The 15,729-nt window shown below is 38.2% G+C and overlaps 1 protein-coding gene across 2 annotated transcripts; it reads left to right on the top strand.

Annotated features, from left to right (window-relative positions):
• Positions 1–860: 860 nt before the first annotated feature.
• Positions 861–14,746, top strand: LOC135115404 (uncharacterized). Of its 2 annotated transcripts, none has more exons than XM_064032149.1 (4): positions 861–999; positions 2,720–2,825; positions 6,304–6,388; positions 6,564–14,746. In XM_064032149.1, exons 2-4 carry the CDS (start codon positions 2,804–2,806, stop codon positions 7,093–7,095), a joined length of 639 nt encoding a protein of 212 aa, XP_063888219.1. In that variant the 5' UTR covers positions 861–999; positions 2,720–2,803; the 3' UTR covers positions 7,096–14,746. The 2 variants fall into 2 exon arrangements, with proteins under 2 accessions (XP_063888219.1, XP_063888218.1); XM_064032148.1 differs by lacking the exon at positions 861–999 and adding an exon at positions 1,034–1,735.
• The last annotated feature ends 983 nt before the right edge of the window (positions 14,747–15,729 follow it).

Below are 15,729 nucleotides of genomic sequence, written 5' to 3'. Positions count from 1 at the left end.
GATCTTTGATTTCCTGAAGAAACTGCAATATAAACTATAGAAATACGTGAATTTATATCAACACAATAATTATAATTGGTGGGGTGAGTCTGTTGGAAGGGACAAAATGGGCGGGTGTAATGTAAGATAGCTTGGGAACCAAGGAAAGTATAATGATCCTTGAGCACGACCTCTTAACGTTCTCTCTCTCTCTCTCTCTCTCTCTGGTCTAAATGCAGTGTCAATATTTTTAACAGGCTCAAAGGGAAGTTACTGTGCGAATATTATCATGACGCGGGTGAGTGTTAAGTAAGAATTCTGCATGCACCATCAACAGGACGGAGAAAATAATAATGATCTCTGTGATCTTTGAAAACAGTCCTGAGGAAAGAAAAGAATAATGCAGAATATGGGGAGTAATGGAAGATTAATGATAACTATCTGAACAAATAAATATGATGGGTAAGTGAATCCAGTAACAATATATTATAGGCACAGATAAAGATAAGGTAAGAAGACTGATAGATAAAGATTGTCCCTTGGGTTAGTTGGTTACTTAATTAATTAGTTATTATGACAACTTTCAAGGCCTGATGATGATTAAGAACATCTATCTTAACCAAATACTGATAACGGACATAAACAACTGATGGGCAAAACCTCCTTGGGTTAGTTAATTATTTAGGTATTTAGGTAGTAATCTAGCAAATCTCACAACCTGATGATGGTGATGGTGATAATGATGATGATTAACAATGTTGATCAGAGAAACTGAATGTAATAATAACGATAAACACAGGTAAGTATAGTTCCTTGGATTAGTTTAGTTGGCAACCCTCACAGCCTCCGTCATCACAACAAATGGTACAAGATGACAAGATGACAATAACAACTGTCACTGCCTCACCACTACTACTGACTCATTAGGTAGTGGTGACCCGTATACCCATCAGAGCCATGACGAAGTAAACGTGTGATGAGATGTACTGGTCTTGTCTGTCTCAGGAAATATGGTGTAATGTGAGTTTTGTGGGAAGAGGGACAGAAGGGTGTGATGTGAACGTGTGTATAGTGCGTACATTATATGTGAGAAGTGATTGGTAAATTATATGGCATGGTGTGGTGTAAAAGTGTAATATTAAATGTGCAATAATAATCATGGTGTAATGAGTTTCTGAGTAGGGAACAGGGATACGACGTGATCCTAACGTGTATGAAGACTGAAGTGGAGCAAGGCACAGTGGTGATAAGATGTGACACGGATGTGTGGAAATGCAGTATTAATCCACTGTATCACTCTCTTTAAGGTGTAATAAGCGACTGGGGAGGATGCAGGGATATGACATGATCCAAAAGTGAAGCGAGTTGAGTGAAGATGCAGTGATAACATGTCTTGAACATAAGACAGAGCAAGAATGATAATTTATAACACAGAAAGAACAGGAATAGTATTATTCCCTAACCCAAACATTGAGTGAGGTTTTGTACCATTTGAAAGGTTATCTAAAATGTGATATGATAACACAACAAAAGTGTATGATGAGAGCAGTAATGTAATCTCAACAGTCCTAAAAATCAGGTGATAAGTTTCCAGGGAGAGGAGGAACAGGATAAGAACATGAAGTGAGCACGTCAAGATAACTGCTTTATCTGTTTTAACTTTCCTGATATCTGTATTAAGCCACGACCACTCATAATTTAACCATTACCTTCCCGGCAAGCCACATGCACACACGCCCCTCAGTAATTATCCCAGGTAGGTGTTATAGGGTGTCTTACCTGTTGGCTTTTCTAGGGGCACCCATGAGGTATTGATAAGATGTATTAATCTTAGGGTAGGTTTAGTTTGGGTACAGTTAGGTTAGGTAGGTTAAGGTTGGTTAGGTTAGGTTATGGTAGGGTAAGGATTTTTTTTTATGATTGGGTTAGGTTAGGTAGTGAAGGTCAGGTTAGGTCAAGTGTTAGATGAAAATGTTAGTCTGATTCAATTATCTTTTTCAATGTTGGTAAGTTAAGATGAAGGTGGAGGTGAAGTTAGGTTAGTTCAGTTTAATGAAGGTCAGGTTAGGATGAAGATCAGTTACATAGAACCTGTCTTTTTTTTTTTTTTTTTGTGGATCTTGTCATTCTCAGTAATTTGTTTATAGTTGAAGTAGGTCAAGAAATAGAAAAATTGTTACAGTTTTGCTAAGAAGCAGTACTGTTCCCCAGTTTATTGATTATACCTTATTTCAGTGTACTAGTGATGCAGAGTGGATAATTTTGCCGAGAAGCGCTATGTTCTCCTATTTACTGATTGTACCCTACTTTAATGTATTAGTAATGTAAGAGTTGACAAAGTTTTGTTGAGAAACAGTATTGTTCCCATATTTACTGATTATACCACACTTCAATGTACTATTAAGTAATATTTTCAGAAAAATTACATAAATAGTGGCAACAAAACAGGAGCAGTGGTGATGAAATGTTTTGAAATTTGGGTGATGAAATAGACATTACAGACTCATTTTACGTGCCTAACTTAGCAATCACTGATATGTCTGTTTCTTAATATTTGATGTATAACTGTTGAATATGTAATAGGGTAAGATGTGTGATGGTTAAGGAAGTGTTTTATCTCCTCAAAGGTGCCTTGTGCTCAACTCTCCTTAGACTGATTGAGTTTTAGAGAGAGAGAGAGAGAGAGAGAGAGAGAGAGAGAGAGAGAGAATCTTTATATACACTTGATTTCCTCTTACAGCTTTAACCAAGAGACAGACAGAAGTCCTTATACATCTTCACCAACACTGACTTTCCCCTAGCAACATACAACCCTAAGGACACCATGGAGTGGCTCTGGATACCTGGTGAGTACCATTACATAGTATTTCCTCACATCTCTATCACGTCCACCTGTTAGAGTATCATGGAAACACTTGGGAGGTGATCTGAGGTAGGATAACTCTTTAGCCACAATGGGCAACCTTGCCAGGACTGAACCCATGACATGGAGGTATACGAATGCCTCAGACATTGGGTTGTAATGATTCTATGGAGTTCTGGGATAATTTTGGGATTCTTTAATCTACAGTAGCCCCCTAAACTATCTTTAAAAATTAAGAAGTCTATTCTGACAATGGATGACATTATTTGACATGTTTGGTGGTTATGGTGACAACTGTTGGCAGACCTGCACACTAGGGATGGCTGCCGTATATTACGACCTGGGAAATAGATCAGCATGTTAGCATCACATCAAGCCACACATCCCAACCTTACCAACGCTACATATGATAAGGCAGCAATATTCATATTGTTCATTATGCCACAGTTGGCACCACACTGCAAAGAGTTTTGGGAGCTGCTGTACATTCCTTCAGTCATGGGGAGGCATATGAGAGCCTCAGGCATTGGGATTTTAATGATTTTGTCAAGTCTGGGGATGATTTTTGGGTTCCTTTTGTATACGTCCAGTCATGGTATCTTATTTAGCTTTCTGACTGGTTATGACTGTATTTTTGTTCATATAGTGTATGTAAATTCTGCATTCATATAAGAGGGGAACATTGTTTTATGTGTAAATTTGGATTTTTACAAGTTGGGACTCACAAAACGATATTTGTTCATATTTGTATATGCAAAAAATACACCTGCTACTACTCCCTAAATATGTGAAGTTTAGAAAGCTTTAAAAAGATTAGTAAACTTTTGTGTGTGTGTGTGTGTGAGGTGGATGGGCATGTTTTGTATCTGTAGGGACTGCCATGTGTAGGTCTGCTGGCTCCCTGCAGCTTCCCTTACATTCTGGTGCTGCATTGTTACCTTGCACATATTGATCCTGTGTTCTCACTATGAAAGGCTCATCAACCCTATCACTGATATTTGACATTTAATCACAAATAACTGATTATTATTATTATTATTATTATTATTATTATTATTATTATTATTATTATTATTATTATTTATTATTATTATTATTATTATTATTACAGTCGTTTCACTTGAAGGTAACTTATGGGTGTACTCTTACCTATATCTCTAGAAGTTATGTAGTTAGTGTTGACATTAGTGTGGAATGACTCTATTATTATTGTTATTATTATTATTATTATTATTATTATTATTATTATTATTATTATTATTATTGATTTATTTTATTTAGTTATTTACTATCATCATCATCATCATCATCATTATTTATTGGTTATTATTGTTATTCTTTATTTATTTTCTGCAGGCACTTTTGAACATTATAGTGGCTGGACATGGGAAACTCCATGCTTCTGATCCATTTTTCTTTCTCTTTAGTGCTTGTAAAAATTTCCATTGTGATTTTAGCATAGTTAATGTTGCAAGTCACAGTGAAAGCTTTGTAGGACATAATATGATAATCAAGTACTAGCAAGTAAAGTACACATTATATCAAGCAGTAGTGAATGTGTAATAAGTTTAACTGTTATGAGAACCTAAAAATATACACAATATATGACTCAAGTTTAAAGCAGACCAGAGCATTAGTGCCCTTATTTACAATGTGTTAGGGTGGTGGAGATGTTATTATGTACCTAAGTAATGAGTGGCTCTTGAAAGCACAGTGCCATTAGTGTGTGTGGCTTTGCCTGCCTAATGTACCAGTGCTGGAGAGGCAGTGATTAGATAAGGTGGCTATACTGAGAATTGTTGTGACTCAAGAGGCAGCAGCTGGTGGGAAAGGCTGGAGATGAAGTGCTGTTGTGTGCTGTTTGTCTCAGGCTGATGGTGCTGGTGGTGGTGGTGGTGGGTGGCAATGACTCACCTACATGAGGAAATAACTTAGCTGTCTTAATTTTTCTCCTCCTTTACATTTTTGGGGAAGAAACATCATGGTCATTATTATTTTTTTTTTATTTGTTTATTTTTTGTATATATATATATATATATATATATATATATATATATATATATATATATATATATATATATATATATATATATATATATTCATTTATTTATTTATTTATTTTTATTTTATTTTTTATTTATTTATTCTTTATTTTTTATTTATTTTTTTTTATTTTATTTTTTTTTCTAATTTTTATTTTATTTTATTTATTTATTTATTTTTTGCCGGTGTCCCTGATACATGGTAAAATGAGGTCCCACCTGTAAGAAAGTATACTCACACCATTCAAATATTCAGATGTGACAGAAGCCGCTCAGAGAGCATCCCTGTCTGCTGCATCATAGGATAAGACAGTGTCCCTTCTGGGATTCTTTAAGACAGGATGAATGTCCCTTTTCATACAGTTGCGTTGTACATCTATAAATCAAGGCTCACGCCATTTCACGAATATATACTAGTGTAATATTTAATAAAACAGTACCACAGTTACAGTCTAGGTGAAAAAAGACTAGAAGCACTACCAGGTGCCTAGATTTAATAAAGGATAGGCACTGTGAATGTTCAGGTAATCCGTTACATAACTTGGATCATCCACATCATCGGAATCACCATCACTTTCCACAGTTATTTTCCATCTTGGCCCATAAAACTGCATGAAGGACTCTTGGCCAGCATCTTGTATCTCACCCTCCTTGGGAAACACCAAACATTCCCACTCCAAGCACTCATCTTGTGCTTGGTGTTGCTGGCTCATCATATGCACTATTTGGGTGATGGTTACGCACAAAAAACACTAAGTAAGACAAATAAAAAATGGACCAAACAGAACAGCTGGTAAGCAACACAAAACAAGGGTTGGATGGAGTAGCCGGGCTTCCATTTGCTAAGAGCGAGCCAGCAAGCATTATGACTGACAGAGATGCCCTGAGTCTCCCGCATGCCCGTGGCCCAGGAAGATGACAAGCGTCCCTCCTCATAGGTATTACTTCTCCCTCATTTGTGCACTACAAAACATGTTGAGTGTACCTTTTATTGAGGACAATATAATTGACTCGGTGACGAGCAGAACATCGATGGTATAAAATGTTTTTAAGGATTTTAAGCTTTATTTCCAGTGTGGAAATGGATCCTTGTTCATTCCTACTGGGTAGTAGACGTATCAAAATAATGATATCCAACAAAAACAAGATTTTCCTGGGATGGCACGAGTGTCCCTTCTTATACAGAGGGCATCAATTGTACATACATAACTTTTTGGGTGTGACAATGGAATGGATATTTAGATTTTTTTTTTTTTTTTTATGATTTTTTTCACCTGATTAGTGTAAAAGTAGAAAAATAAAAAAAAATTTCTATACAGATAATCCAGTTTACTTCCTGTTTAAGCTACCCTATAGTGTGCCTGTCTGTGTCATTCTGTTTCTTTCTCAGTCTACCACTAACAGTCTCTCCTTCCACAGCTGTGGCGTTGGTGGTTGTGTTCATCTTCGCTCTGTGTTGGCTGTTTTACAAGGACTACACATGCTGTCCTTGTAAGAATACAAGGTGCAGTATATTCCTGTTCACGTTGAGATAGAAAGTGTTGATGAAAAGAAAAATGGATAGAGTAAAATAGAGAAAGTACCTGTGAAAAGAAAGGTGGATGATATAGAGTAAAACAGAGTGAGAAATCACCATCAACAAGTGAAGACAGGAAACTAATACCACATTATTTCTCCAGGTTACAGTCTAGTGATGTTGAGAGTGGTGAGTCACGAAGTGAGTCGCGAAGTGTGTCGTCCTTCACCACCATCGACATCAACACACCTCGCTCCCTACCATTACCTCGGACATACCCCACCTCACCTGCTGCCCGCGGTCTTTCCTTTGATGGCTCAACTGAAGGCCACAGGGACTTGCCATTCCGCAAACACCCACCAACAGTCCCGAAACGCCTGACCCCACACCTTGCCACCCTCATCGACTATGACTTTGGGGATCATGCCCATTCGAGTAACATTGTGCGAATGGAGCTGGGTGCCCCAACCATCGACCTGCACCTACTGAGGGTGAGGGAGGCCAGGCAAGTCACTGAGACCTTCCTGAAGCAGTCACGCGGTAAATACAGGAGGGTACGAATCATTACCGGTAGGGGCCTGCACAGTGTCGATGGAGTGCCAAAGATAAAGCCTGCTGTGGAGTCCTTACTGAGTGAAAACAATTACTCATTCAAGGAGACAGCTAAGGGAGGATGTCTGGAGGTGATGCTGTAGATATTTGAGTCTTTGTGTTGCTTCTATGATTTGCAAGGTAGTGGGTGAGATACAAGCCAGTCAAGACACCTGTTTCCATCAGTCTCTGTCTATTAACTGAGTCTGCTGGTGGGAATGAGGAATGTTTAGAAGTTTGTGTGCAGGGAAGGATTGCTCTGTGGCAGGGAAAAAGATATGTGATTTGGTTGGAGGGAATGAATGGGTAAGATGACAGAAATTACAGATAAGTGGAATAGATGAACACATACGAGAGAGGAGTAAGGGAAAATAAGAGTGCTAGAATAGGTATTGAATGAATGACTGGGAGTAAGGTGAAAGGAAAACATGCCAAGAAAAATAGTGGGATAGATGACTAGACAGGGAAGATCAGTGATAGCAGATGACCTGTATGGAGAGAAAGAGAGAGAGAGAGAGAGAGAGAGAGAGAGAGAGAGAGAGAGAGAGAGAGAGAGAGAGAGCAAATAACCAAAATGACAGGATTGATATATGTATAAGAGTAGTAGAGATGAATACAGAAGAGAAAGGAGAGAGAGTTCAAATGACAGAAAGGGTTTTAAGAAAGTGAAATAAATGAATAAGAAAGGGAAGGAAGAGATGGAAAATTATGTAGGTGGAGAAAATGATAGGAAGGAAGAGATAGAAAATTATATAGTTGGAGAAAAATACCTGTATTACTCAGTAGTCTTAACTCTCTCATCTTCCATCACTCTATCCACTCTTACCATTCCACCAGGATGAAGATGAGATACATGTATAGCTATATATTTTTGTAATTTTATACTGTGGAGTGACAAATTGGCATTCAATGTATTAAAAAGAAGCAGCTTTGTTAGGCAAGGACTTGAGTGTGATGTGATGCTCCTGTGGTTCTGTGCTTTGTTCTTATCTTGGGACAGCATGTAGGTGTAGGTGTAGCTAAGTAAGTGTATGCTGCAACATTATGGAGTACAAGAACACCTCTACCTGTCCATCTATCCATCCCTTGCAGCATTACCTGTCCATCTATCCATCCCTTGCAGCATTACCTGTCCATCTATCCATCCCTTGCAGCATTACCTGTCTGTCTATCTATCCATCCCTTGCAGCATTACCTGTCCATCTATCCATCCCTTGCAGCATTACCTGTCTGTCTATCTATCCATCCCTTGCAGCATTACCTGTCCATCTATCCATCCCTTGCAGCATTACCTGTCCATTTATCCATCCCTTGCAGCATTACCTGTCCATCTATTCATCCCTTGCAGCATTACCTGTCCATCTATCCATCCCTTGCAGCATTACCTGTCCATCTATTCATCCCTTGCAGCATTACCTGTCCATCTGTCCATCCCTTGCAGCATTACCTGTCCATCTATCCACCTATCTAATGCCTCACTCAATCTGGTTCACTCAAGGGTGGGGTGGCAACAGCAGAAGAGCCTCCACCTCTTCTTATTCAAATGTTCAGCCTCTATCAGCACCTCTCACACTTCTCCTGTATCCTATCCTTCCTTCTAGTGCCCTAATAGCACCTTCAGTTTGACTTGGACGTTTGCAAAGAGTGTTTGGACCAGCACCTCTTTCATACCTGGTCTTCATTACTTTTTCTATCTCTCTAACATCACCTTCAGTTCCACTCTGTCCTTAACAGCTGCAAGGTGAACTGAGATTAACTGCAGAGAATATATATATATATATATATATATATATATATATATATATATATATATATATATATATATATATATATATATATATATATATATATATATATATATATATATTCACAGTATGATGCCTTCAGAATGTGCCAAATGATTATAATACATGCACAATCATTTTAATATACATGCATTTACTATTAGAATAATGTATGGGACTAAGAATGTATGCTGTGTTAGTGAGTGTAGTGTGGTTTGTTATTATGTACAGTATTATGTATTTGTTTCTATCATTCTTTCTATTATGAAGTGCAACTATAATTCAACATACCATTATCATCTACTGTAGTTTCTTATAATCTTTAAGTATATCTTTCAGTCCCATCACTTCATTACCACCTATCATTTCTTTCCTGTAATTTTCAATCATTCAAGATTTCAACAATTTCCAGTAGCCCATTTTAAAATCCCAAAGACAGTATTATATCAACAAATTTAGTTCCTGATTGACCAAAATTTGTCAAAAGTGAAAACATGATTCTGTAATCCATGACATAATGGTCTCTCATATATTATAACATGGCATAAACCTTGTATTATGCTCCTCTCTAACCACCACCACCATCACCACCACTAACGGCAGTAGTATTTATAAGTTAAGAAGAATTACATGACACGCAGTTATATAATTTTAATTATTATGTATTTTTCCAGTTGCCAATTACTTAAGAGTATTGTATATAAAACTGTACTGCTACAAAGTGTTTACTGTGATAAAGTAGCAGTGTGTTTATCACATTTACTATGTGCCTTGACGGTAAAGTTAATGAGAGAGAGAGAGAGAGAGAGAGAGAGAGAGAGAGAGAGAGAGAGAGAGAGAGAGAGAGAGAGAGAGAGAGAAGGAAATCCATATTCATATATACTTTTGTAATACCTTTTATTGATCACCTTAATGGGGTTACTAAATTTAATCTAATCCCACATAATAATCTAATCTAACCTGGTGTGCTTTGTTAATATAATATAACTAATGCTAAGAGGATCTGTATTTTGCCTCTTCACTCAGACCTCTTTTTCTCCCTCTCAAGTTGTCTCTTATGGAAGGACCACATGAGAGAGAGAGAGAGAGAGAGAGAGAGAGAGAGAGAGAGAGAGAGAGAGAGAGAGAGAGAAATATGCTTGCTTAGAAGACTATTGGGAATCAACAATGCCTTACAAAAGATAAAAGTTACAGAAGAAGAGACTATTAAGTGATGTTAGATACATTTTAGAAACAAGACAAAGTGGTGGATCATTAAGTTGATCTAGTTTTGTATATCTCTAGTTAATTTTCCTCTCTTCTCTTGAATACCATGCCAATGTTCACCCAGTCATCAGTCATTGCTGAGGAGTCATTGTAATTATTTAAGGGAGAAAATAGGAATAAGGTCACAGAGGGTGTCACAATTAGTTCATTAACCTGCCACACTCACTTCTGCTGGATCAGAAGCCCACAGCTCCCTCAACCTATGCCTGGTGTGTGTTCAGTGCCAGATGAATAGAGGCAAACCGTGCGTGTCTCCACTGGCCCAAAATTCATACTCGGGTGTGGGTGGAGGGTGCTCACCTCACACTGCTGGCCTGCTGGGGAAGTGTGAGGGATTGCTGTGTGCTTCTGGTGTACTCAAAGGAAACTGTTGCCTGATTTTGCAGAAGTGAGTGTGGTATTTTGGCTGATACTCAAGATGACTTTGCAAGCTAGTCAGTCAATCAGTCAGTACTGTATATCCTGGATTACGTGGCAACGGTATTAGTTCTGAGGTACGGTGCAGTAAACCCTCAATGTAATGAGTAATACGTGTAATGGACACTGCAAGCCTACCGAACATGCCTTGTATTTAATAAACATTGGTCATTACAAGAGGTGGAAGTAACAAGCCCTCTTAGTCTCCCACACAACCACTGCATACAGTGAACTAACTTCTGCTAAACACAGTTGGAGAGTCAGTGAAGGAAGAGCAACTGTTTTTTTGAATGCATACTACTGAATAATTCTCCTTACACAGCGACCTGAGTTTGCTGAAAGACCTCAATGTAATGACAGCCATTCTGAGCCAACTTTTGGATATAACAAACTACATCCCAAAGTTCATTGTATTGTGGGTTTACTGTGCCTGATGTAATGTTAATCACCAGTGTGTATTTTTGTATTTTTATTTTCAATGCTAAAGATTGTCAATTTATCTCTAGTTTTCAGAATAAGTGAGAGTTAAAATGTTCCTATGAGCGAGATATACTGTAGCTGTAGTGATGGGGGAGTGGAGTGCAAGCCAAAGGTACTGTGGTAGTTGCAGTGTGTACTGAATTATCTTAGATTGTATGTTAATGGATAGAAAATGGAAGGGAAATAAGGATGTTAAGTAGTGACAATGATGATGAGATAGACTGCCAAAATGGTGACATCTTCTTTGTTATCAGACAGACACATCACTCCTGTTTTTTTTTTTTTTTTTTTTTTTTTTTTTCACTCACCATCTTGGAAATAACTGGATTTATGGGTATCTTTAAGGAAAATTATCATTGCAGCCAAAGTGATGGTGTCTTGTTACAAAGCAAACATGTCACTCCTGTTTTTTCTGCATATTTTCTTAGAAGCAGCTTTGAATTATAGATCAATAGACAGACAGCTAAAAGTGATAGTGTCTCTCTCATTACAAAGCAAACATCACTCTTGTTTTTTGGGACATTTTCCCAAAAAATTTTTTGAAATAGGAGCTTCATTTTATGTTTTTCAGGCCACAGATTTATTTAACCCTCTGATTTCTGTAGCATTTTCATATTATTTGAGTTAAGATTAGATGATTTCATTAAATTCTGTGGCAGCTCTCTTTCAGTCAGGAAGTTAAGTATTGTGCCTTATAATGTTCTTGGTTGAAAAGTCATTAGTTTCATAATAGACTACTTTCATGAGTCTCACATCACCTGGATTGTAGGGGTGAGGAGATTGTAGTATTAAAACAAGTGTCCTGTCTAATCTACATAACTGTTTAAGAGACTGCAGTGCAAAAGTGAGGCTGCCTGTACATGGGGAACTTTTTGTGGTCTGATTGCCACAAAAAAATTTTCACCCCAACAAAAAAAAAAGATTGGCAATTATACCCTGCACACAAGCCACACAGGGCTGCCACTAATATTGTGATGTTGATAGTTATCATCATTGATGCTGCAGGCCTAGCAGCTACCTGAGCTCTTGTATCAAAAAGCTGGCACAAAAATACAACCAAGAAAGTACAGCCTATTGTTAACCAGAGACTATTCTGTGGAGTATTTAATATAATGTATGGTGAACTGAAATAGTATGTTATTTTTTTTACTAAAATAGTATGTTATTTTTTTTTACTAAGTCCCAAGAAAGTTGTGATCACGTTGTGACAATAACTGGATTACATACAGCACAGCAAAACACCAACATGTGTGTGTGGCAGGAAAAGAAAGGCTTGCTGAAATTATACTTTAACTGCTCTTAAAGGAACACCACTGGCACCCACACGTGGCCCATGTGCAGGGTGTGATTTAAATCATCAGGATCCACCAGTGGTCACAGCAGCCAGCTACAGTGGTGTGGTAGGTAAAATAGACCTGGTCACCACTTTTTGTGGTTGCCACTGAAAAGTGGCTCGTGAGGGCTGTTCGAAGAAATACATGCATTCCACTTATTGCCTTGAAGCAGTGGCAGCCACTGTCCAGTGAACAGTGGCCTGTGTGCAGAGGGCAGAGTGTGTGGAGAATTGTAGTTATTCATGGGAAAGATTGTGTGGCTGTGAAAGGATTAAGCAGCTGTAATATTCCTTCCTGTGATGAGTGAGTGTTTTCAGCCTCACCGTTTTAAAGCTAATCTTCAAAGCAAAAGCTTGATGTCACAGTTTTTTATTACTGTCATCATCATCATCATCATCATCATTATGTATTGCTATTATCATTGTTAGTTAAGTATGGGTTACTCTGATACTAGTGCTGCTTGAAAAGACGAGTCATTGTAGTGTTAGCTACTTCATTTACTTAGTTACTTTATATACTTATTTGTTCTGTTGTCAAGGTTTTAGTTTATATATATTTTTATTATTATCTGATTAGTTGTTTATTTCCACACAAACATGTTCCTGTTATGTAAGTTTATATTTTGCTTACTATATTTAATTTTTTCTCCCTTTTTTGTATTTCTGTATTCTCTGTTTTGTGCTTGAGTTTTAATATTTTGTTTTATGTATATATTCATTGTCTGCATTACACACACACACACACACACACACACACACACACACACACACACACACACACACACACACACACACACACACACACACACACACACACACACACACACACACACACCTTTTTTTTTTTTTTACAGACAACTGAATTATATGTTCCGTATCTCTCTTATCCTGCATTTGTTTTTGTTTATACATAATGTTCTTGCTATGTATGGGAGTGAATGGCTGTCTCTCCTTCATTCCTGAGTTATGGCTGCCCTGTGCTGCTGGGTTCTGTGAGTCTGTCAGGATGATTAAGGGTGATCTGGGATTGATTTTACAAAGGACTGACTCTTGCCCATAACTTAGTGGTCCAACTGATATAACTTAGTGGTCCATTGTTTATAGCTTAGTGGTCCAATACTTGTAACATAGTAGCTCTGTTGATGTAACTTGAGAGCTCCAAGTGGTACAACTTACTGGTTCAATTTAGTGGTCCTTTTTTTTTATAACTTTGTGGCCCTTTTTGTAACTTTCTGGTCCAATTTGTACAACTTAGTGGTTCATTTGATGTAACTTAGGTCCAGTTGCTCTAACACAGGAAAGACTTACTCTCTAATGTAGTGGTCCTATTGTTGTAACTTAGTGGTCCAGTCGGTTTGACATAATAGTTTGGTAAAGACACTTCTCTAACTTGATAGCCCAACTGATCTGAATTAGGTCCAGTCACTCTAACAAAGTGGTATGGAAAAGACTCACTCTGATTGTTGTAACACACCAGTTCACAAGTAACCAGCATCCACAACTCAGTGCCTAGAGAAGCCACATGCACACTGGTGGCAAGAGGTGGAGTAACCCGCCACAACTCACACTGTGCCGAGACTCATCCAAGGACAGGCGACTCGAGTGCCTTCCTTCGGCTAAGTACAAAAGTGAAGTATTGTGCATTTATTAGATACCTGTGGGGAGGGAGTGTTGCCAGCAGTGTTTTTGGGACCAATGCTAAAGAATTTCTGTATCTGGTGCCTTTGTGTAGCATTCACTGTGATGGTGTTATTAGCAATATGAAGACCTTTCTGGGACCAACGCTGAATAAAATTTCAGTGTAGATCATTGCTGTGGCATGTATGAGGTATTGAAGTGCCCTTATACACCATTCCAAGTACAAAATTTCAATGTTCTGTCATGATTTTTTACTTTTTATACTAGAAGCAAGACTTAGGACCATTCCAGTAATAAATGCTACTGTTGTACATGTGTATTGAATTTTGTGACTTTTTGTGTATCATTCAGAGTACAAGTGTGAGCTGCCATGTGTTAATTGGAAAGACAGGCTCAGTGAAGAAAGAATATGATGTTAGAGAAGTTATTCCCAGTAAAGGACGTCTGGCAGTATACAGGAGTTAGGAAAGTTATGTGCAGTGGAAAGGTGAAGTTGATGGTTATTGAGTGCAGCTGCATCCAGGGGGGAAGGGTAAATAAAATAAATGAATGTAGAAAATCTTAAGTCACAAATGTGTGTTATAGGCAATTCTAAATGTGTATTGGAGCAAAAGTCAAAGCCATTCCCACTTTGCTGTGTATGGAGTACATACTGTTACGTATAGATTTGTATTTTCATAGGAATTTTTTATACACTATATATTTTCATCATAATATTGGAATGATAAGCCCTTCATTTATTTTTCTACACATTTACTGACAAACGGTGCCAACTTCCATGTCGTAATGCATAGTATTTTTGTAGTCTTTAAGAGAATTATTATACAGTTGTTTTGACTTGGTGTTTGATTCCCCAAGGATATGAGTGTGGTGAGTGTGTCTTGTGAGCATAAGTGATAGATCTAGATAACAGTAATGAGTATGATGCATGTTGGTGTTGGTGTGAGTGGATCATCTTTATGGGAGAGTGATGAAGTGTGTGAGGGAGGGGAGTGAGAGGAGAATGGGAGGACTGGAACAAGCAAAGACTAAAATGAAGGAAAAAAAGGAGAAGGAAAGGATTACAGCAAGCAAGAACTGGAATAAGGGAAGAGGATTAGAGCAAGTAAGAGTAATGAGTGAAAGAATAGAAGAGAGGATTAGAGGAAGATGAAAAGGTTAGAGCAAGCAAGGGCTGGAATAAATGAAGGGGGAGAGGAATGAGAAGATCAGATCAAGGAAAGACTGGAATGAAAGAAGGAAGAGGATAATTCAGAGGATTAGAGTGAGGAAGGAAAGGAATAAATGGAGGATGAGAGGATCTGAACAAGCAATGACTGGAATGAAAGAGAGATGGGATAATAAAGAGATAACAAAGCAAGCAAAGAGGAAGAAGGGAAGGAGGAGAGGAAAACGAGATTATTATCAGGGCAAGCAAGAACTGGAATGAATAAAGGAAGAGAGGATTTGACCAACGAAGGGCTGGAATGGATGAAGAAACAAGAGGAAGAAGAGGAGGAGGCGCAAGCAGAGACAGGGATACGTGAAGACTCCAATGGTGTGCGAAATGTTTTGGGGACACTGGGATGACCTTCTATCAGCCATGAAGGTCACAGGCTGGATAAGGTCAAGGCAGCAGTGGGGAAGGGGGCAGGGAAGCAAGAAAAGGTGAGGGGGAGCAGGAATCAAATGTTACTACGCCATTTCTTTGTCTAGCCCAGTGTGTGTGGTGGTGGTGGTGGTGGTGGCGGTTAGGCAAGGGAAGAACAATAAAGTGGACTGTGGAAGAGGAAGGAAGGGAAGGCAAGGACGAGGAAAGGGAAATAGAAATGAAGGTAATG

The sequence above is a fragment of the Scylla paramamosain genome, chromosome 29, assembly GCF_035594125.1.
Source record: "Scylla paramamosain isolate STU-SP2022 chromosome 29, ASM3559412v1, whole genome shotgun sequence".
NCBI lineage: Eukaryota > Metazoa > Arthropoda > Malacostraca > Decapoda > Portunidae > Scylla > Scylla paramamosain.
This window is presented reverse-complemented; position numbering and strand designations above follow the sequence as displayed.